Source organism: Labeo rohita, chromosome 7, assembly GCF_022985175.1.
Source record: "Labeo rohita strain BAU-BD-2019 chromosome 7, IGBB_LRoh.1.0, whole genome shotgun sequence".
In the NCBI taxonomy this organism is placed as follows: domain Eukaryota; kingdom Metazoa; phylum Chordata; class Actinopteri; order Cypriniformes; family Cyprinidae; genus Labeo; species Labeo rohita.
In genome coordinates, this window is record NC_066875.1 from 44142009 (window position 1) to 44163532 (window position 21524).

At 32.2% G+C, this 21524-nt stretch overlaps 2 protein-coding genes across 2 annotated transcripts in view; one reads left to right on the forward strand and one right to left on the reverse strand.

The window, feature by feature from the left end:
- The first annotated feature begins 2749 nt into the window (after nucleotides 1–2749).
- Nucleotides 2750–7525, forward strand: mesd (mesoderm development LRP chaperone). The gene is made up of 3 exons (XM_051114429.1): nucleotides 2750–2928; nucleotides 4936–5168; nucleotides 7100–7525. Exons 1-3 carry the CDS (start codon nucleotides 2776–2778, stop codon nucleotides 7332–7334), a joined length of 621 nt encoding a protein of 206 aa, XP_050970386.1. The 5' UTR covers nucleotides 2750–2775; the 3' UTR covers nucleotides 7335–7525.
- Nucleotides 7526–14226: 6701 nt separating this feature from the next.
- LOC127167970 (cell migration-inducing and hyaluronan-binding protein-like) overlaps nucleotides 14227–21524 on the reverse strand; it is a 137888-nt gene continuing 130590 nt past the window's right edge. Inside the window, 4 exon segments of the mRNA XM_051114411.1 lie at nucleotides 14227–15564; nucleotides 18781–18881; nucleotides 19769–19926; nucleotides 20204–20293. Of these exon segments, the coding sequence (XP_050970368.1) occupies nucleotides 15437–15564; nucleotides 18781–18881; nucleotides 19769–19926; nucleotides 20204–20293 (477 nt within the window). The 3' untranslated portion in view covers nucleotides 14227–15436.

The following is a 21524-nucleotide window of genomic DNA, read 5'->3' on the forward strand; positions in this document are numbered from 1 at the left end:
TATTTATTTATTTATAACGTCAGTCTTTTGAACTGAAAAGGTTTCTTTTTCTTCAATTAATTTTCTGTTACATTTTGTGATGTTTAATGTGTATATATGTTATTGTGTAATAAAAAGTAAACACACACATATATAGTATTGTATTTATATTGCATTATATATATACAAATTAGTAAATTAATAAAAACAAATACATTAAGGGTTAAATTGTGGGGAAATTACAATATATTGCTCCATTGTGTCGTTTGTGAAATTATTTATCTATCTGTTATTTAAAGTAACCTATATTTCATTATGTAAAGAAATTATTGAATTATTTTTTAAATAAATAAAGTATAACAAATATGTATTTATTATTTGTTATTCACATTTATTTATTTATGTCAAATACCTGTATAAAAATACAGGTTTCACTCATCCTTTTTTGTACTGCACTGGTGGAGTTCAGATGTATGTAAGTGTACATATTTGTGGCGAGGGATCTGGACTAGTAGGCTACAAAAAAATCCACCCTACCGCGCTAATAAAAATACCATTCTGACCTCAAAACAGCTGATTCAACTTGGGAAGGGAAATCGGATTCACCGCTGCAAAAACTATGACGTAAATGCAGTAGAGTACTTTTCATTAGACAACAGGAGACGTTGGGAGTGCGAAGGAGCCAATCAGAATCAACAGGGTGGGGCTGCAACACTAAAAGCCCTCCTCTTTGGACATGGGAAGGGCTTTTAGCAACTCAAAGGGTCATATATGATGACAATCTAAATATTGCATTATTAGGACTTAGGACAAACATACTTTGAAGACATTCATATAATACACTTTGGCTGATCTTTAACCCTTGACATTACATTCTACAATGTTGTTTTGCTCTACTTAATCAGTTTCAAACAACAGATGTTCTTCATATTAAATGTAGATCCCTGATGTACTTTGTTTGGTTTGATTCCTCATTAAAATCCAACAGAATAAAGCTACTAGGTTACACAAAGCATGAGTACGTAGTGTGTTAGATGTGAACTGGGGGCTGAGGCCGTGAATACTGCATGTCAGTTGTACAGCTGCACAGGGCACTGTGCCATTGGGTGGGGTGTCCTGAGAGGAAACAGTTCCGATTCTGTTGAATGAGCCTCACACTTCATATGCGTCCCATGAACAAGCACAGTAGAGACCCAGCTGGAAAAACATAAAATAATTATATTATTATATTCTGTTATCTCATAATTTGGTATCAAGGGAGTTTAGCTATAATGCATGCACTTTTGCAAATATTGAACATTTATTATGTGTGCGTAAATACAATAATAATAAAAAAAACAATACAAAAACAACTACAAAAATAAATTAAAAATAACACTTTCACTTTATAGTTTTATAGCTTTCTTATTTGAATGTTAATTAATTGTAGATAATTTAAGACAACTTTCAAAAATAGTTATGTTAGTGCATGCTATTATTTTATTATGTAAGTGCAAACCTACTACAGTAATTATACCGGCCCTGAGATACATTGAAATTATTTCAGAGATGCCAAATCTGAACTAAAAACAACTAAATGTTTCAGCTGAGATGTTTATTTTGTTTTATCTCACCTGTGCAGAGCTGGAAAAACATAAAATAATTATATTATTATATTTTGTTACCTCATAGTTTGGAATCAAGGGAGTTTAGCTATAATGCATGCACTTTTGCAAATATTGAACATTTATTATGTGTGCATAAATACAATAATAATAAAAAAACAATACAAAAACAACTACAAAAATAAATTAAAAATAACACTTTCACTTTATAGTTTTATAGCTTTCTTATTTGAATGTTAATTAATTGTAGATAATTTTTATTATTTTATTATGTAAGTGCAAACCTACTACAGTAATTATACCGGCCCTGAGATACATTGAAATTATTTCAGAGATGCCAAATCTGAACTAAAAACAACTAGATGTTTCAATTGAGATGTTTGTTTTGTTTTATCTCACCTGTGCAGAGCTGGAAAAACATAAAATAATTATATTATTATATTTTGTTACCTCATAATTTGGAATCAAGGGAGTTTAGCTATAATGCATGCACTTTTGCAAATATTAAACATTTATTATGCATGCATAAATAGATAAATACTATTAAAAAAAACAACACTCACTTTAGAGCTTTATAGCTTTCTTATTTGAATGTTAATTAATTGTAGGTCATTTAAGACAGCCTTCAAAAATAGAGTTATGTTAGTACATGTTATTATTTTATTGTGTAAGTGCAAACCATAGGTGCAAACCTACTACAATAATTATACTGACCTCAAGATATGCATTGAAACTATTTCAGAGATGCAAAAACCAAACCACAAACAACTAGAAGTTTCAAATGTGATGGTTATTTTATTTTATGTTATTATTTATAATGTACACTTATTAACTTTTTCTATATTATGTGTTTGCTCTTGTTTTATACGTTCTTGTACTCAGGCTAGTGCAAATAAAGTTTTTGAGGAGGGGGAAGGAAAGGTTGGAAATAACCAAAAAATATGCGTTGCGTCAGAAACTCTTCTTAATGTATTTTGCATTTGATGCATCATATTTATTTTATTAACCTTGGTTTTTAGTTTCGTAATGCGGTTATTTAATATCAACGTACTTCGAGATATATTCTCCTCGCAACAAATAAAAATAAAATAAAAACCTCTCAGCAGGGCACGTGATCACGAAGACACGCCTCTTCTGCAAACCCATGACTAGCGGAAAGATTTCAACCAATCAGCGAGCTCCAAGTTTAAAGATGGCGTCTCCCGTCAGCTGCAAGACTGTATCAGTATTGTTTTTTCTCATATTATTCATATCGGTTCATTGTACAGACACTAAACCAAAGAAGAAGAAAGATATAAGGGATTATAATGACGCGGATATGGCCAGACTGTTGGAGGAGTGGGAGGTATGAACGAACTCACGAACACACTGTTGCAATCATTCAGTCATGTGTCTCTAACTATAAAATACCATGGTAACCGCCGAAAAACTATAGTTTCTACCTCAAAACCATAGTACATTAATATGGGGTCTCGTCCTAGCGAGGTTACGGAATAAATTTTGTCATTATTTGATGCGTCTGGATGTTAATGTCAAGTCGACGCTTTATTTGAATGAACAGTGATGGTCATAACTAGTATTTTGACGAAAACTGTGGTTACTATGGTAACATAGTGTTTATTTTACAGAGGTAAATGTTTTTCCGTTATTGTTGTATTTTCTTATAAGTATGTTTTAGTTCTTTCTGTTTATGTACACATCATTTTAGTTTTTCCACAATGTCAGATGTCTTATTCTTCTATTATATTTTGTATGTATATTGCATACAATATGCAAAATATTCAGATAGATAATGTTAGATAGTCAGGCACCTGTGTGGGAATGAAAAAAGAAATGTGATTGGTGGATATCTTGCAAAGTTTAGCAAATTCACCCATTTTATAAGGACAATCCTTGAGTCAAAGGTTAACTTTGAATGCACATGGTTCACAGAAATTAGCCAGACAGTGTCACAGTCATTTAAAAAGAATGAAAGCATACAAAGATTAAGTAAAACGTAAAACTGTTGAAATATTACCAGCAAATATTTGCATTTATAATCAACGCTGAACAATGCATTAAAGTTTGAATCCTTAAAAAAAGTAATCCTATAAAATGTTAACAGTGTTACGTCCCGGGTCTAGGAGAAACATAAAATAAAAATCTTAACGCTGGACTCTTGCGATCTTTCGTTCTTTTATTTGTATTTTTCTTATTATTTCTTTTAGGGAAAGTTCAATGATCATCCTCACAAGAAAAAAAAAAATTGGAAGCGAACAGACTTCAGGGTTGGGCCAAGGCCAAAATAATAAAAATTGAAACTACCTTTTTCCCGATGAATCTTAATACCCTAACAAAAAGAAAAAGTTCAAACAAAAATACAGAGACTGAACTAACTCCCTGACTGAACAAAAACAGGAGAAAACGAATATTGCCAAAAGAAAAGGTACCCAACCCCTACAGCTTCCGTGCAGAAACTAAATGTTGTTTACAATATTTACAGTAACGGGCAAAACACACAGCCACGTTAAAAGAAAGAAAAAAAAAAGACAATCCGGTGGGAAAACTGTACAAAAAAACAACAAAAACGCTAGGTGGGCAAAGTGAAAAGAAAAGAAAACTATTAAACAAAGTTCACAATATTTACACAAGAGGCACTATACAGTTTATCTGTCTTTTCTTAGCCACACACAATTTTACAGAACAACAGCATCAACATCCCACGCCACCAGCTCAGCATCGACTCTTTTTTTTGAAAGACGCTTCGTTCCAGCTTCAGCCAACCACAGAGCACATACCGGAGCGTACAATTAGGGCAGGGCCATCTGTAAGAATGACAGAGGGAGAGACAGAGAAAGAGAAAGCGCAAGAAAGAGAGAGATGCGTAGACTCCATATGTTCCAACATAACAACAGTTTAAAGTTTTAAATGCTAAACACTAAATATTTAAAGTTTGAAAATGATTAATGTAAAATTTAAAAACTTGAAGTATAAATATAAAATATTGAGTGTTTAAAGTTTGAAAACCAACTTTGAAAATAATATCTATAATATCTCTAATATCACTATAAAGTTTAAATATAGCATTCAGAATGTTTATAGTTTAAAGTTTTAAAGCTTGAAAATAAATTAAATTTATTGAAAATAAAATATTAATATCACTCTAATATCACCATCACATTTTCTCTTCTTACTTGACGTCCAACAGCAGGGCTGTTTGATGCATTCAGTAAGCTAAAAAAAAAAACAAAAAAAAACATGAAATTATAATAATTATTACAAAAAAAAAAGCAATTGAAATTTTGGTATTACATCTTAAAAAGATCTTTTGTTACTTTAGAGTTTCTCATCGACATCTTTTCATTTATCACAGAAAGATGATGACATCGAGGAGGGCGACTTACCCGAGCACAAACGGCCTCCTCCACCCGTCGACTTTTCTAAAATAGATGCGTCCAAACCAGAGGAGCTCCTGAAGATGTCCAAGAAGGGAAGGACCCTGATGGTGTTTGCCACCGTGTCAGGAAACCCCTCAGAGAAAGAGACGGAAGAGATCACCAGCCTGTGGCAAGGAAGCCTCTTCAATGCCAACTTTGATGTTCAGAGGTAACAACCAGATGTATCCATTTTAAGGGTGTCCAGGTGGATATCGAACGACACAGTCAAAGCATTTATTTATAGGCTCATATCAGTGTGACGTGTGGCTTTAGCAATAGGATGAAAGTCAGTACTATTTCTATAGCAGTGTAAACAATACGGTTTGTTTAAAAAGAACCGCCATAAACAGCGAAATAAGGGAATTGATGATGCAAGCTTCAAATATTAGACAAATTCAAATTATGCTGCTAAGAAGCTGTGAAAAGACAATAGTGTCATTATTCAGCTCTAGTGAGTTCAATGTTGATTGTTCAGTAACTGTAAAACTGTGTAAACCATTTTAACATAAAGTCTTGGAAAGGTTTTTTAGAAAGTTAGTTTTAATGACCCGAATCAAAATAACAATTTAAGATTAATTTGAATTATTACCCATTTGTGCTTTTGAAATCTCTATGCTGCATTTTATGTCTTTTTTTTATAGTACAGTAAATATAAAACTATACTGCAATGTTTTAAGCATATTTTTAGTCTTTTAGACTACTTTTTTTGTTAAAATATCTAAAAAAAAAAAAAAAAAAAAAATCAAGATACTCATTTACTTGAGAAGTTTACTTGTTTTCAGAGAATCGGTCCAAGTAAGTGTATTTTAGCATATTGCATTGGCAGATATTTTCACTTGGTTTTAAGTATAAACAAGTAAAAAAAAAAAAATTGTAAAAATCTAGCACTGCAGAATGACGAAATAAGGTTATATTGTATAGAATAGTCTTAATATGTAAAATTGTTCTTATAGTAAATTTATCTTGTTTTACGGATATTTAGTTATTTAAAAAAGAAAGACATGCAAGACAAAGACAAAAATGCTCATTAATAAAATTATGATTTTATTACAGTGTAATAAAATTTTTTTTTTTTTTTTTTTTTTTTTTTTTTTTTTTTTTTTTTAATTAAAACAAATGTCTGCCTTTTATTTTAATACTGTGCCTTCATCATTTTTGCTACTTTTAAAACACCTTTTATATTTACATTTTTTAATTTGGTGTACCCTCATCTCAGACCCAGACTTTAAGTTTTAAAATATGAAAATTCATCATGAAACATTATATTAAACGTGATAATCCAAACAAGAAGTGAAATAAACAGGAACAGTTATTGTTTATTTACATTGTTTGAAATAAAATAGATGTTAACTAAAATAACATGACATATGTATAAAAAAAAGTTTTAGCTAATTGCCAATGCAGCGTTTCTCACAACTTTAAGTGCTAAAATAACTAAAACTAATATTAAAAAAGAAATAAAAACCATATAGATATATCTACTAAAAATGACAAAACACACAACAAAATTAGTAAAACTTTAACTAAAATGAAAATGAAAACATAAAATATAAAATTGAAAACTGATTCAAAATAGTCATTTTAAAAAGTCATTTTTACTTATTTATTATTTTATTTTATCAAAACATTTTATGCATAATTTCCAATTAAGCTGTAAATTTGTTAATTTATGCAAAAAGTATAAAATTATTATGTCATTGTATGTGTTTTGTATACATAAAAAGCTAAGCAACTTATCCTTACAAGGACAAAGGAGTCAGTCATTTTATTGCAAAAAATGTTTGAATGATTTTGATTGATGGAATTTAATTTCCAACATAGATTATGAGATGTGGGGAAAAAAGGACTTCCTTAATAGTTCAAAGGGGAAAAGCGAAATTGCAAAAGTGAAAGTGTTTTATGACAGTTTTTTTAAGAGCTCATAAAATGTTGTGATGCTAAAAACAAATGAAGTATTTAACAAAGATGCATTAATGAGTAGATTTGATTCAGAGCTTCTGTGTGTCACAACTCTCCGTTTTAAAGCTCTCTTTTTCTTGAAATGCTCTTCAGTGCTCTGTCAACAATCACTATAATCACTGTTTGTATTTTTCTCATCAGATTTGTGGTGGGATCTAACCGTGTCATCTTCATGCTGCGTGACGGGAGCTACGCCTGGGAAGTTAAAGACTTCCTGATTGCTCAGGACCGCTGTGAGGATGTGACCGTGGAAGGACAGGTGTACCCTGGGAAAGCCGCCAAGAAAGATGCCAAAGGGAACAAGCAAAATGAGACAAAGAAGAAAGGAGACAAGAAAGCAGCCAACCGAGCAAATAAAAGCAAGCAGGAGCTTTGATACACGAGCCTCAAAGGCACACCATCTTAATGGGACTGAAGGCGTGTTTCTCTAACAGGTGTTACCAGGTACTTTGACACAGGTTGATGAATCAAATCAGCAATCTTTGTTTTGGTTTCTTTGATTTGTTTTACTGTAACTCGCTCATTTTTTCACAATCTGAATCAAAGAATAAACCACTTTTATAATTACATGTCATTGAATTATTTGCAGTTGGTGTCAAACCGTATTCACCCTCATGCAGAAAAATGTAGCACTTAGGAATAGTTCACCTAAAAATTAAATTATGCTGAATATTTGCTCACCCTCAGGCCTTTCAAGATTTACATTTTTTTTGTATATTTTGTAGAATTTGTTTCTTCATGGGAACAGATTTTGAGAAATTTAGCATTAAATCACTTCCTCACCAATAGTTCCAAATGGATTCCGTCAAAATGAGAGTCCAGACAGCTGATTAAAAACATCAAATCCACAAGTAATCCACACCACTCTAGTCTATCAATTTTGTAGAGTTTGTTTCTTCATGATGACAGATTTGGCGATATTTAGCATTACATCACTTGCTCACCAATGGTACCGAATGGGTGGCGTCAGAATGAGAATCCAAACAACTGATAAAAACATCATCATAATCCACAAGTAATCCACACCACTCTAGTCTATCAATTTTGTAGAGTTTGTTTTTTCATGATAACAGATCTGGCGACATTTAGCATTACATCACTTGCTCACCAGTGGTACCGAATGGGTGCCGTCATGATGAGAGTCCAAACAGCTGATAAAAACAACACAAAAATCCACAAGTAATCCATGTGACTCCAGTCCATCGATTTTGTAGAGTTTGTTTCTTCATGACAACCGATTTGGAGACATTTAGCATTGCTTCACTTGCCATCAATGGTACCGAATAGGTGCCGTCAGAATGAGAGTCCAAACAGATGATAAAAACATCATAATAATCCACAAGTAATCCACATTATTTTAGTCTATCAATTTTGTAGAGTTTGTTTCTTCATGATAACAGATTTGGCGATATTTAGCATTACATCACTTGGTCACCAATGGTACCGAATGGGTGGCGTCAGAATGAGAATCCAAACAGCTGATAAAAACATCATAATAATCCACAAGTAATCCACACCACTCTAGTCTATCAGTTTTGTAGAGTTTGTTTTTTCATGATAACAGATCTGGCGACATTTAGCATTACATCACTTGCTCACCAGTGGTACCGAATGGGTGCCGTCATGATGAGAGTCCAAACAGCTGATAAAAACATCACAAAAATCCACAAGTAATCCATGTGACTCCAGTCCATTGATTTTGTAGAGTTTGTTTCTTCATGACAACCGATTTGGAGACATTTAGCATTGCTTCACTTGCCACCAATGGTACCGAATAGGTGCCGTCAGAATGAGAGTCCAAACAGCTGATAAAAACATCATAATAATCCACAAGTAATCCACATTATTTTAGTCTATCAATTTTGTAGAGTTTGTTTCTTCATGATGACAGATTTGGCGATATTTAGCATTACATCACTTGCTCACCAATGGTACCAAATGGGTGGCGTCAGAATGAGAATCCAAACAGCTGATAAAAACATCATAATAATCCACAAGTAATCCACACCACTCTAGTCTATCAGTTTTGTAGAGTTTGTTTTTTCATGATAACAGATCTGGCGACATTTAGCATTACATCACTTGCTCACCAGTGGTACCGAATGGGTGCCGTCATGATGAGAGTCCAAACAGATGATAAAAACATCATAATAATCCACAAGTAATCCACATTATTTTAGTCTATCAATTTTGTAGAGTTTGTTTCTTCATGATGACAGACGATATTTAGCATTACATCAGTCACCAATCGATTTTCAGAATGAGAATCCAAACAGTTTGTTTCTTCATGACAACAGATTTGGCGACATTTAGCATTACATCACTTGCTCACCAGTTTAGCATTGATTCAAACATCTGATAAAAACATCCAAAAACCAATCCATGTGACTCCAGTCCATCGATTTTGTAGAGTTTGTTTCTTCATGACAACAGATTTGGAGACATTTAGCATTGCTTCAATTGCCACCAAACAGCTGATAAAAACATCATAATAATCCACAAGTAATCCACATTATTTTAATCCATCAGTTTTGTAGAGTTTGTTTCTTCATGAAAACAGATTAGGAGAAATTTAGCTTTACATCACTTGCTTACAAATGGTACCGAATGGGTGCCGTCAGAATAAGAGTCCAAACAGCCAATAAAAACATCACAGTAATCCACAAGTATTCCATATGACTCCAGTCCATCAATGGTACCGAATGGGTGCCGTCAGAATGAGAGTCCAAACATCTGATATAAACATCACAATAATCCACATGACTTCAGTCTATCAGTTAACATGTTGTGAAGTAAAAAGCTACATTTTAGTAAGAAACAAATCCTTCATTAGGGGATTTGGACTAAGCTGTTGCTTCTGGCCAACACAGAAGTCCATAATGCATAATAACTTGGATTGTTTTTGCTTGTAAATGGTGCTTGATATGTGCATATTTCTTGTGCATAATGACTTTTTTTTTTTTTTTTTTTTTGGACTGGAGAAGGCCACATTATGGATAGAGGACTCATATTTTAGCTGGAAGTAATGGTTTGGAGCAAGCGGCAACCTCCCGGTCTCCCTCTTGAAGCCAACATGGAAGTGACTAAAACTGCAATTCATCGACTGGCCGCTAAAGACTGGCTGCAAAAGGGAGTCAATCCCATAGACTCCCCATGTTAAGATGCCCAACTTTACAGCAGAAAAAATATGTTTATATATTTTGCCCTTCATGTCAACTGTGAGGGGGGTGAATTTTTTAATAACTCATCCGTTTAAATGATATTAAGCCTTAAAGTTCTGCGTAATTTAGGGCGTGGCCACTTGAGTGACAGATGGATTGCCGCTGCTGTCACCACTGTTGCGCTAGGTGGACGTGGTTTCAGCAACCAGCTCCACCCACATCCCGCCTCTTTGCCCATTTTTGATTATCCAGGAGTGATGTGCAGTGACGCGATTCCTAGATGGATACGGCCGATTCCTGCCCACTAAGAGCTTAAAAAATGCTCTTTAGAAACCTACGGGTGACGTCACGGACACTAGGTCCATATTTTTTACAGTCTATGGTTTGGAGATAAAAACATCATAATAAATTTATTACAAACATGCTTTTCACTTCACAAGATATTGATGGACTGAAGCGGTGTGGATTACTTGTGAATTATTGTGATGTTTTTATCAGTTCTTTGGATTCTGACGGCACCCATTCACTGCAGAGGATCCATTGGCAAGCAAGTGATGCAATGCAAAGTTTCTCAAAATTTGTTCTGATGAAGAAACAAACTTGTCTACAACTTGGATGGCCTGATTTGTAACAATTTTGTTTTCAGGGCGAACTGTTCCTTTAAATCCTAAAACAATGCTATTTAACTATTATTATGTTTCCCACACCCCTCAGTCTAGACACTTGCTTATGTTTTCTTTCATTCTGTCATTTCCTTTGACATTTTTTTATTCAACAAATTAGTACATAAGCAGTCTGGATCCAGCAACAATAGAGAAAATCTGATTTATCTGATTCATCTGAAGGTTTATATAACAGCTTGTTGAAGGATGCTGGAATGCATTTGGAGGATGTGACAGGAATGAACTGATCTGGAATCAGTCAAACAGCTTCTGGCGAAAGAAAATGAGTTTAGCGGCGGCAGAGTCATTGCCCCAGTTTGAAAGGGAGCAACATTAGGCGCTAATAGAGTAATCGATCATCCTTTCCCTTCTGAAGCCCCATATGCCACGAAACCAGGGAAAACGTAAGTATACCTCATGGAAAGCTGTGAGTTTTTCAGCACTTTACCGAATGATAAATGTGATCTAATTGAAATAAAAAATGATTTTCTTTGTTTGCAGTCATCCGTTAAACATTCATCCATTCTTGCAGGCGTTTGCTGTTCATCATCCTACATCGACACATTTGTCCAATCCGTACAGAACTGTGAAGATAATGGCAAACTAATGGAGAGCCCTAATGCAAAATCCATTGCATTGTTTCTATACCAAAAGTTGTTTTATGAAAAAAAAAAAAAAAAAAAAAAAGATTTTTGTTTAATAAGAAGTTTTCTACTTCCTAAAAAAAACATAGTAGTCATGAAATTGTATTTGTTTGATTCATGATGTTGTAATTGCAGTTTTATAATTCTGCTCATGAATGTCTAGTTTACTTGCTACTAAATGCCTCAAAACTACGCTTTCAAAAGCCACGAACCAGGTGAATGCAGACAAATCCAGTTCTCAGATCAGTTTTTCCACTAATAATAGTAATATAAAACAACCTTTTAAATATAATTTGCTTTATCCTGATAGAAAAACTTTTTTTTTTCTTTTGCATGTCTAATTGGTAGACTTGCAATTTGAGACTACAGCTGATGACTTCAGTATTGTCAAAAACAAATGTCTTGGCTAACCTCATTCCCATCAGCATTTGACAAGAGCATGACGGTTTATATGAGTGTCATCTATTTGTCATGTGAGAAAGGCAGCCGCATTGACCGCGTTCGTAATTGCTTTGGACACGACTGATGCGCTGCATTAAATTAGGTCAAATGAGAAGATTTGACGTTCCAGAAAACAGCCAGCAACTCATGATGACATTCAAGAATGCCAGTACCGTTTCCCACGTTTGAAGTAACACTTCCACGGTGAGTGTACAGCGCTTCAGGGTGCTTTACTGTGCAAACACATCCAGATCTTTAGTGTATTTGAACGTATGTCCAGAATGCAGGATCCACCCTAGTCCGGTATGGCCTCCATGGTCATATTTCCAAACCATCTGCTGAAGAAACTCCTCATGGTCCCCCACCCCAACATGAACACACACTAGACACATACCATCAATCAACATCAGCTTATTTTATAGTGTTTGCTACACGGAAGACACATTCCAGCATCACTGCTATGTTTGAAATGCCTTTGTGTTGATAGGAAGCTATGGAAGCCTGTTTCTGCCACTGAAAAAAAAAGTATAAAAGGTAACAGAAACTTTTTATCTCACAATTCTTCTTGCAATTGCCAGTTTACCATCAGATTGCAAGTTTTTCATAACTGCAAGTTTAAATCATGCAATTTCTAATTTTTTCCTTGCAATTCTTAGAATTCTTTTTATATTTTTTTTATAGAATTTTTTTAATCTCACAGTTCTGACTTTGTAACGCAATTGCCAGCTTATCTTACAATTTTGACTTCATTTTTCAGAATTTTGAGTGTTTATAATTCTCACTTTTTCTCAGAATTGCGAGTTTTAAACTTTTTTTCTCACAATTCTGAGAATTCTTTTTGTAAGTTTTTTTAACAGAATTCTGTTTATATCTCAGTTCTGACTTTATAACATGCAATTACAAGTTTATAGCTCACAATTTTTACTATTTTTCAGAATTTTGAGTTCGTATCACAATTCAGATTTTTTTTCAGAATCTCACAATTCTGACTTTTTTTCTCACAATTGTGATATTTTTTCTTACAATTCTGAGAATTCTTTTTATAATTTTTTTTTATAATTGTTTATATCTCAGTTCTGACTTTTTTTCTCGCAATTCTGAGAATTCTTTTTATACGTTTTTTTAATAGAATTCTGTTTATATCTCACAATTCTGACTTTATAACATGCAATTGCGCATTTATGTCTCACAGTTTAGACTATTTTTCAGAATTTCATTTATATCACAATTTTAGGCTTTGTTTTTCAGAATTTTGAGTTTATATCCCACAATTCTGACTTTTTTTTTCTCAGAATAACAAGTTTAAATCTCGCAATTCTGACTTTTTTCTCATAATTGTGACCTTTTTTCTGACAATTCTGAGAATTCTTTTTATAATTTTTTATTGAATTCTGTTTATAGCTCACAATTCTGACTTCATAACACAATTGCAAGTTAACGTCTCATAATTTTGACTTTATTTCTCAGAATTTAAAGTTTGTATCTCAATTCTGACTTTTTTTCAGAATTGCAAGTTTAAATCTCACAATTGTGATCTTTTTTCTTACAATTCTGAGAATTCTTTTTATAATTTTATTTATAGAATTGTTTATCTCAATCCTGAGTTTTTTTATTTCGCAATTGTGAGAACGCTTTTTTTTTTTTATAGAATTCTGTTTTTATATCACAATTCTGACTTTATAACATGCAAATGAAAGTTTATATTGCAGTTTTGACTTTATTTTTCAGAATTTTGTTTATATCACAATTTTGACTTTATTTTTCAGAATTTTGAGTTTGTAACTCAATTCAAACTGTTTTTCTCAGAATTATCAGTTTAAATCTCACAATTCTGACTTTTTTTTTCCTCACAATTGTGTCTTTTCTTCTTACAATTCTGAGAATTATTTTTATTTTATTATTATTTTTTTTTTTAGGAATTCAGTTTATATCTTTATAACACTCAATTGTGAGTTTATATCTCACAATTTTCACTTTTTTTCTCAGAATTGTTAGTTTATAATTTGCAATTCTGTGAAAAGAAGTCAGAATTGTGAGATGAGTTGCAATTTCCTTGTTTTACTTTTTAATCAGTGGTGGAAATGGACTTCCATAGGAATTTGTTCTTGAACCCAAATATAGAAAAGGAGAGTTTATCTTGTGTGTGTGTATATATATATAATATATATATACACACACACTATATATATATATATATATATATATATATATAATTCTAAAATATTATTAAATTAAATATTAAATCTTGTATTTTAATGTAATTAAATATAAGTATAAAAATATTACTATAGCAAAAAAAAAAAAAAAAAAAAAAAAGTATACACATAAACATACACAGAAACACAGTATCACTCCAAAAATGTGAGGAAAAAGATTTATTTCTGTACAAAAGTCTTTATATTTTTTTCTTATCTAAAGTAATACATTTTTATTACTTGGAAATCATTCACATTTACATCACATCCATATACAACTTAAAGTTAATGTCATGTATATTTGAATTATACACTGAAGTGAAAATTGTACTTAAAGTTTTAGTTTTTACAGATAGGACAGAATTACATTACAACTTAAAAGTCCCTTAAAAGACATCCCTTCTGGATTTGTGTAATAGTGCCTGTACAATAAATAAGTATAAAATATATCTCTGTTATCAATCAGGAATTTTTTTTTTTTTTTTAGAAACACACAAAACATACAAAAACACTGACAAATTACAATCTCCGAAAAAAGACCAGCTATTTCGGCAAAGGGACAATGTCGTACTTCTTGCCAAGTGGAAGAAAAGCCAATTCATCACAGATTTGATCATTTTATGATAGACTGACATTTACTAATGCTCAGATTCAAATCCGTTCTTGAGTCGATTTAAAGGAACGGCTCACCGGAAAATGAAAATTGTTCATATTTTTTCACTCTCATGTTGTCTGGTGTAGTTTTTTGCTTGCATGTTTATAATTATTTTTAAGTGTTCATGTGCTAAAAAATATTGTATTACTTCAGATGTGAAATATGGATGTATGGACAAGTTATGCTTGCAAATTGTTCAAAATTTCTTGTTCTTTGTTCCATCAAACAAGTGAAATTTTCATTTTTGGGTGACCTGTTCCTTTAAGCCCGGATTGTTTTTTTGTAGCTGGCTCTCTCGTTCAACACAAACGAAACCAACTCTTGTGCGTGACAATTAAAATGAGGAAACCTCACGACATTTACAATCTGAAACCTTTTTTTCTACATATTTAGAAAAAACATGTTGAAACATGAAGGCAAACATCACCGAGAGGGACAAAAACAAGGAATGTCGCGTTCGTTTTTAGTTTTTTTTTCTTGTTTTTCTCCCGTCGAAACTCAAGTATAATCAACTGACGACACGATCCAAAAAATCACTTAACGGCCACGTTGTCACATACAATGGAATCCGCTGGGAGGGGTTGCTAGGTAACATAAACACATGCTGGGCTGTGATTGGTGCTTTAGGTTCAGTAGTCCTGACGTGCGGCTGTAGCTGGGCTCGTCCGGCAGTGCTGCTACTGCGAGTCTGAGATGTCCTGCGGCGCGTCTCGCTCGTCTTCATAGCTTCATCATCTTAACCACAGGGATGGGCAGCACTTGGTGGAGTTTGGCCCGCTCTTCATCAACGCTCATCCTCACCCAGTCCGGCCGGAAGGAGCCTTTGAAGCCCACAAAGGCGAGTTTGTCTGAAAACAGAAACGCCACAAAATGAGTTTAAATGACCTCATTCATGACAAAAATTTCAGTCTTTCAGTTTGAGCAACTATGTATATCAACATTTGCCAAACTGTAAAAAAATGTCAATTACATAATGATATAGTCTTTATGGTGTGGTGCTTATTTAACAGCTTTTGGGAATACTTGATTCTGATTGGTCAATCGTGACCAATCTTTGGTTAAATATTTTAGTGTGACTGTCATCCCTGGCAAGATTTCCTACATACACTACCAAAAAATGTTGAGGTCAGTAGATTTTTTTTTTTTGTTTATAAAAGAACTCTCTCATGCTCATCAAGGCTGCATTTATGCAAAAACATTAATACAATAATATTGTAAAATATTATTACAATTTAAAATTACTGTTTTTTATGTGAATATATTTTCAAATGTAATTTATTCCTGTGATGCAAAGCTGAATTTTCAGCATCATTACTCTAGTCTTTATTGTTATGGAAGCGTGTTTCTGCTACAGGGTAAAACAAATTAAAAACACATAATTCTGACATTTTTTGCCTCACAATTTTTTTTCTTAGAATTGCAAGATATAAACTCAGAAATGTGACACATGAACTCACAATTGCAAAAAAAAAAAAAAAAAAAAAAAAAAAAAAAAAAAAGTCTTAATTGTGAGATTTTTTATTCTGAGGTGAAAACAAAAATAATTCAGGGTTGTAAACTTTGAATTTAGATTTTAAAAAAATCGGAAATGTGAGAAATTTTTAGAATCATTATTCCAGTCTTCTGAGTCTATGGAAGCTTGTTTATGTTCACCAAGGCTGCATTTATTGGAAAACAGTAATACAGTAATACTGTGAAATTATTACAATTTAAAATAACCATTTTCTAAGTGAATATATTTTCCAATGTTATTTATTCCTGTGATGCAAAGCTGAATTTTCAGCATCATCACTCTAGTCTTTATTGCTATGGAAGCGTGTTTCTGCTACAGGATAAAACAAATTAAAAACACATAATTTCTCACAATTCTGATTTTTTTTCCCCTTAGAATTGCAAGATATAAACTCAGAAATGTGACACATGAACTCGCAATTGCAAAAAAAAAAAAAGAAAAAAAAAAAGTGAGATAAGAAGTTGCAATTGTCTTTTTTTATTCTAAGGTGAAAACAAAAATAATTCCGGGTTGTAAACTTAGAATTTAGATTTTAAAAAATCTGAAATGTGAGAAATTTTTAGAATCATTATTCCAGTCTTCTGTGTCTATGGAAGCTTGTTTATGTTCACTATGGCTGCATTTATTGGAAAACAGTAATACAGTAATACTGTGAAATTATTACAATGTAAAATAACCGTTTTCTATGTGAATATATTTTAAAATGTAATGTATTCCTATGATGCAAAGCTGAATTTTAAGCATCATTATTCCAGTCTTCAGTGTTTATGGAAGCTTGTTTATGTTCACTATGGCTGCATTTATTCAAAAACAGCAATACAGTAAAAATGTGAAATATTATTACAATATAAAATAACAATTTTCTATTTGAATATATTTTAAAATGTAATTTATTCCTGTGATGCAAAACTGAATTTTTGCCACAGGGTAAAAAAAAAATAAAAACACATAATTCTGACATTTTTTCTTGCAATTCTGAGTTTAAATCTCACAATTCAGTTTTTTTTTACTCTGAATTGTGAGATATAAACGGAATTGTGACACATGAACTCACTATTGCAAGAAAAAAGTCATCATTGTGGGATAATGGAGTTGTAATTACCCTTTTTTATTTTGAGGTGGAAACAAAAATAATTTTGAGATGTAAAATCAGAATTCTAAGAAAAAATCTGAAATGTGAGAATTTTTTTGCATCATTACTCCACTCTTCAGTGTCTATGGAAACTTGTTTATGTTCACCAAGGCTGCATTGATTTGAAAACAGTAATACAGTAAAATTGTGAAATATTATTACAATTTAAAATTTTCTAAGAGAATGTATTTTAAAATGTAATTTTTTCCTGTGAGGCAAAGCTTAATTTTCAACATCACTACTCAGTCTTCAGTGTCTGTTGAAGCTTGCTTCTGCCACAGGATAAAAAAAAAAACAAACAAACACAATATTCTGTCATTTTTTATAGTTTATATCTCCAAATTCTGACTTTTTTCTCTCTCAGAATTGCAAATTGCATGATGCAAACTCATGAAATTGCAAGAAGAAAAGTCATAAATATGAAATAAGAAATCACAATTACTTTTTTCTATTCTGAGCCAGAGACAAAAATTATTTTGTAATAATTTGCAATAAAAAATCATTTTCTGAGATAGGGAAAAAAAAATCAGAAATGCAAGAAATAAATGCAAAATTGCAAAATGTAAACGCAGAGCTCAATATCAAAGTTAGTGTTTATATCTCACAATATTTACTTCTTGTAATTCCAAGTTTATACCTTGAAATGATCAGAATTCAATTTAACGCATCCTCACTGAATAAAGCTAGTTTCTCCTTTCAAATAATAAAAAAAAAAATCAAATCAATATTTATTTATTTTAAAAAAATGTCACTTTAATTTATTTTAATTTAATTTAATTTAATTTAAGTTTAGTTTAGTTTAGTTTAGTGTTTTCATTTTTATTCCTTCAGGTTTCAGTACAGACTCGTTATGCGTCGGTGGTCTGTGAAACATTTGGTGTTGTTCATGAAACGAGCCGGTGGGAAGCACTTGGAATGTAAACTTAAGGGGCTTTGGCTGCTGGAATGACAATTCAACATGATAAATATAATATGTGAAGGGAGGGTCGAGAGGAAGGACCCTGCTGCTCTGGTATGTATGTGTGTGTGTTTCTCTTCACAAAACTCAGCTCTTTTTCTTTCACTGTCTGGGGGCTTCACTGTCTTTTTGGTGGTAATTTATCATAAAGTTTCTCAAATACCATTGGGATGAAAGTAAATAGCTAAAAATAAGTGTGAATCAGTATCTGAGACACTGTTGAGATACAGCTCAAAAGTTTGGGTAATGTAAAATTTTTTTAATGTTTTTGAAAGAAGTCTTTTATGCTCACTAAAGATGCATTTATTTGATCAAAAATACAGTAAAAATTGAAAAAATATGAAATATTATTACAATTTCAAAGAGCTATTGTTTACTTGAGTATATTTTAAAATGTAATTTATTCCTTTGATGCAAAGCTGAATTTTGCATTTGAAATAAAAATGGTTGAATCTTATTACCTTTCAACTTCACAGTCTGATCTGCTCCGAGGGTCTCGAGAATTTTGGTCCATGGCCCTCTGGTGACCAGTTTCCCTTTCGAGGTGATCAAAACCACTGACCTGCAAGTGCAAAGAATGAGTTTCTATCAGGAAGTGGAGGAACACATATGAAAAAATTATTCTTTGAACAAGTACATCCTTTGAAGTAGCACGCGGTTGCTACGCCGCTGAAATCGAGCTTCACTTTGTTTTATTTTATCTACATAAAACTTGTGAAATGGTAGTTTAGTTGAGCATTTTTCAGTGGCCGTCCAAGCTAAATTTCAAAGCCACCGATGCATATGTTAACATGCAATTTGTATCTCCCTATATGACTGTGTGATTATCTCCCGTTCGCTGCTTTTATGTGAGAATCCAAACACTCCAGCAGTGTCAGAGCGGTGCTACCCAACTTAACTGTGCAGAACGGATCAAATATCTGCACGGACCACTTCACAGCACAGACCAATTTGGAGAGCGCCGCGTGTCGCACAAAGCCTGTGCGATTCACTCGAATTCAACACATAATTCTCTACATCGAAGCGCTACAGGAAGTGAAACATCTCAGATGGTTTCACGCTTAGCTGATAATGAGATGCTGTAAATCTAAAAAAAAAAAGCTTCTTTAAAAACTGAAACAAAAAGATAATTTTTAACCTGTTAAAAATGTTTTGGTTTCATTTGCACCAGAAAAGGTTTTAATGACACAGAATAGATACCATTTCATTGCATGTGAATTTGATTTTATATGAATGTACTCATTCATGCATATATTTTTTTACATTCATGCATATATCATTCTAATATGCTGATTTGCTGCTCAATAAACATTTCTGATTATTATTAGTTTGCTTTTGATCAATTTAATGCATCCCTGCTGAATAACCCTAGTAATTAGGGTTTTCATGTGCATTTGATTTTGTATGCATTTAAACAATTCATGCATATATATTTTAGATTATTCTTACTCGTCTTTGAGGTTTGTGATGTAGTTTTCTAGCTGAGCTGGAACTCCCATCAGGATTGAGTTTCTGAAGCCTTTAGACTCCAGGATTTTACCAGTGTGGCCGTCGATCACAATAACATGAATGCCATCTTCTGATTGGTAGATCTTCTTGCCATTCACCTTCAGAAACAATAACTTTATTTTCATTTGTTTTATCTTTTTCTTTCAATATCTTACTTGGTCTGTGCCCATTACTCTTTGCATAAATCAAAAAAAAAAAAAACGTATATATATATAAATGTCATTATCACTACTAATTTATCTTTAAACAAAAATAAATAAAATAAAATAAAACCAGATAAACATCAGCTTAGACAGGCTAACTAGTGAATGAGAACTGATGTTGTAGGTTTTCCTCAATTCTTTGTAAAACTCATTATTAATTTAGAGTTTGTACCTCAGTATAGGAGAAGTCCTCTTTGATGTGGAAGAAGCGTGTGTTATATGACTCCAGTTTGACTTCAAGGAAGTGCTCCAGTGTGTGAGGCTGTAAATAAAACAGGAAAATTTGAAATTACAATAATATAACATCTAATAATATCTTCTTACTAGATGTTTGCACTTACAACCTGCATAGACAATAATACCTAAACTTACACCGGTATTGGATAAACTTGAAGTGCCATTGTGGTTATACTAATGGCACTTCCAACTGTGCTAAAAGGTGAAATTACATCACATGAATATGCTGACACACAGCGAGATGCAGTTAATGATATATATTAGTGATAGACTAATAAGCTGCCTGGGCTTGGCAGAATAAGCATTAGCTTTTCAATCATTTTCAACTCTAACCCTACCGATAACGGAACATTTTTTTAATTCATTATTTCATTATAATATCTTGTGTATTTTTTCCCTGTGATATAGAAAATAAATTTTTGCTTTTTTCCTTTATTTTAAAATGGCTGTCATTGATATATTCCAATATAAATATATAAAATATAGTAAATAAATATATACATAATTAACATTGACATACACTGCAGATTAGTAAGATTTTTGATGTGTTCAAAAGAAGTTTCTTATGCTCATCAAGGCTGCATTTATTTGAGATATGTGAATATATTAAAATGTAATTTATACCTGTGATGCAAAGCTGAATTTTCAGCATCATTACTCCAGTCTTCAGTGTCACATGATCCTTCAGAAATCATTCTAATATGCTGATTTATTATCAATGTTGTGCTGCTTAATATTTTTTTGGAACCTGTGATAAGTATTCTTTAATAAACAAAAATAAAAAAAAACCCTGCATTTTTTTAAATTAAAAAACATTTTGTAACAATATAAACTAACATTTAAAAGTTTGTGGTTAGTAAATTTGTATTATTTCTTTTTCTGAAATAAATTAACTTTTATTCATCAAAGATGTGTTAAACTGATTAAAAGTGATAGCAAAGGCTTGTATTGCTAGAAAAGATTTCTATTTTAACTTTTTATTCATCAAAGAATCCTGAAAAAAGGATCAAAAAGGATCCAACATTGATAATAAAAATAACAAATCTGCATATTAGAATGATTTTTGAAGAACCATGTAACACTGAGTAAAAAAAATCAGCTTTGCATCACAGGAATAAATTATATTTGAAAATATATTAAAATAGAAAACCATTATTTGAAACTGCAATAATATTTCACAATATTACCATTTTTTTCTGTATTTTTGATCAAATAAGTGCAGCCTTGATGAGCAGAAGAGAACTCTTTAAAAAATA

Excerpts from the sequence above, each read along its gene's own strand:
- mesd (XM_051114429.1), top strand. The coding sequence starts at position 2,776 with ATGGCGTCTCCCGTCAGCTGCAAGACTGTATCAGTATTGTTTTTTCTC. Across the intron at positions 2,929-4,935 it reads GACTGTTGGAGGAGTGGGAG|AAAGATGATGACATCGAGGA; the intron begins GTATGAACGAAC and ends CATTTATCACAG. Across the intron at positions 5,169-7,099 it reads GCCAACTTTGATGTTCAGAG|ATTTGTGGTGGGATCTAACC; the intron begins GTAACAACCAGA and ends TTTTCTCATCAG.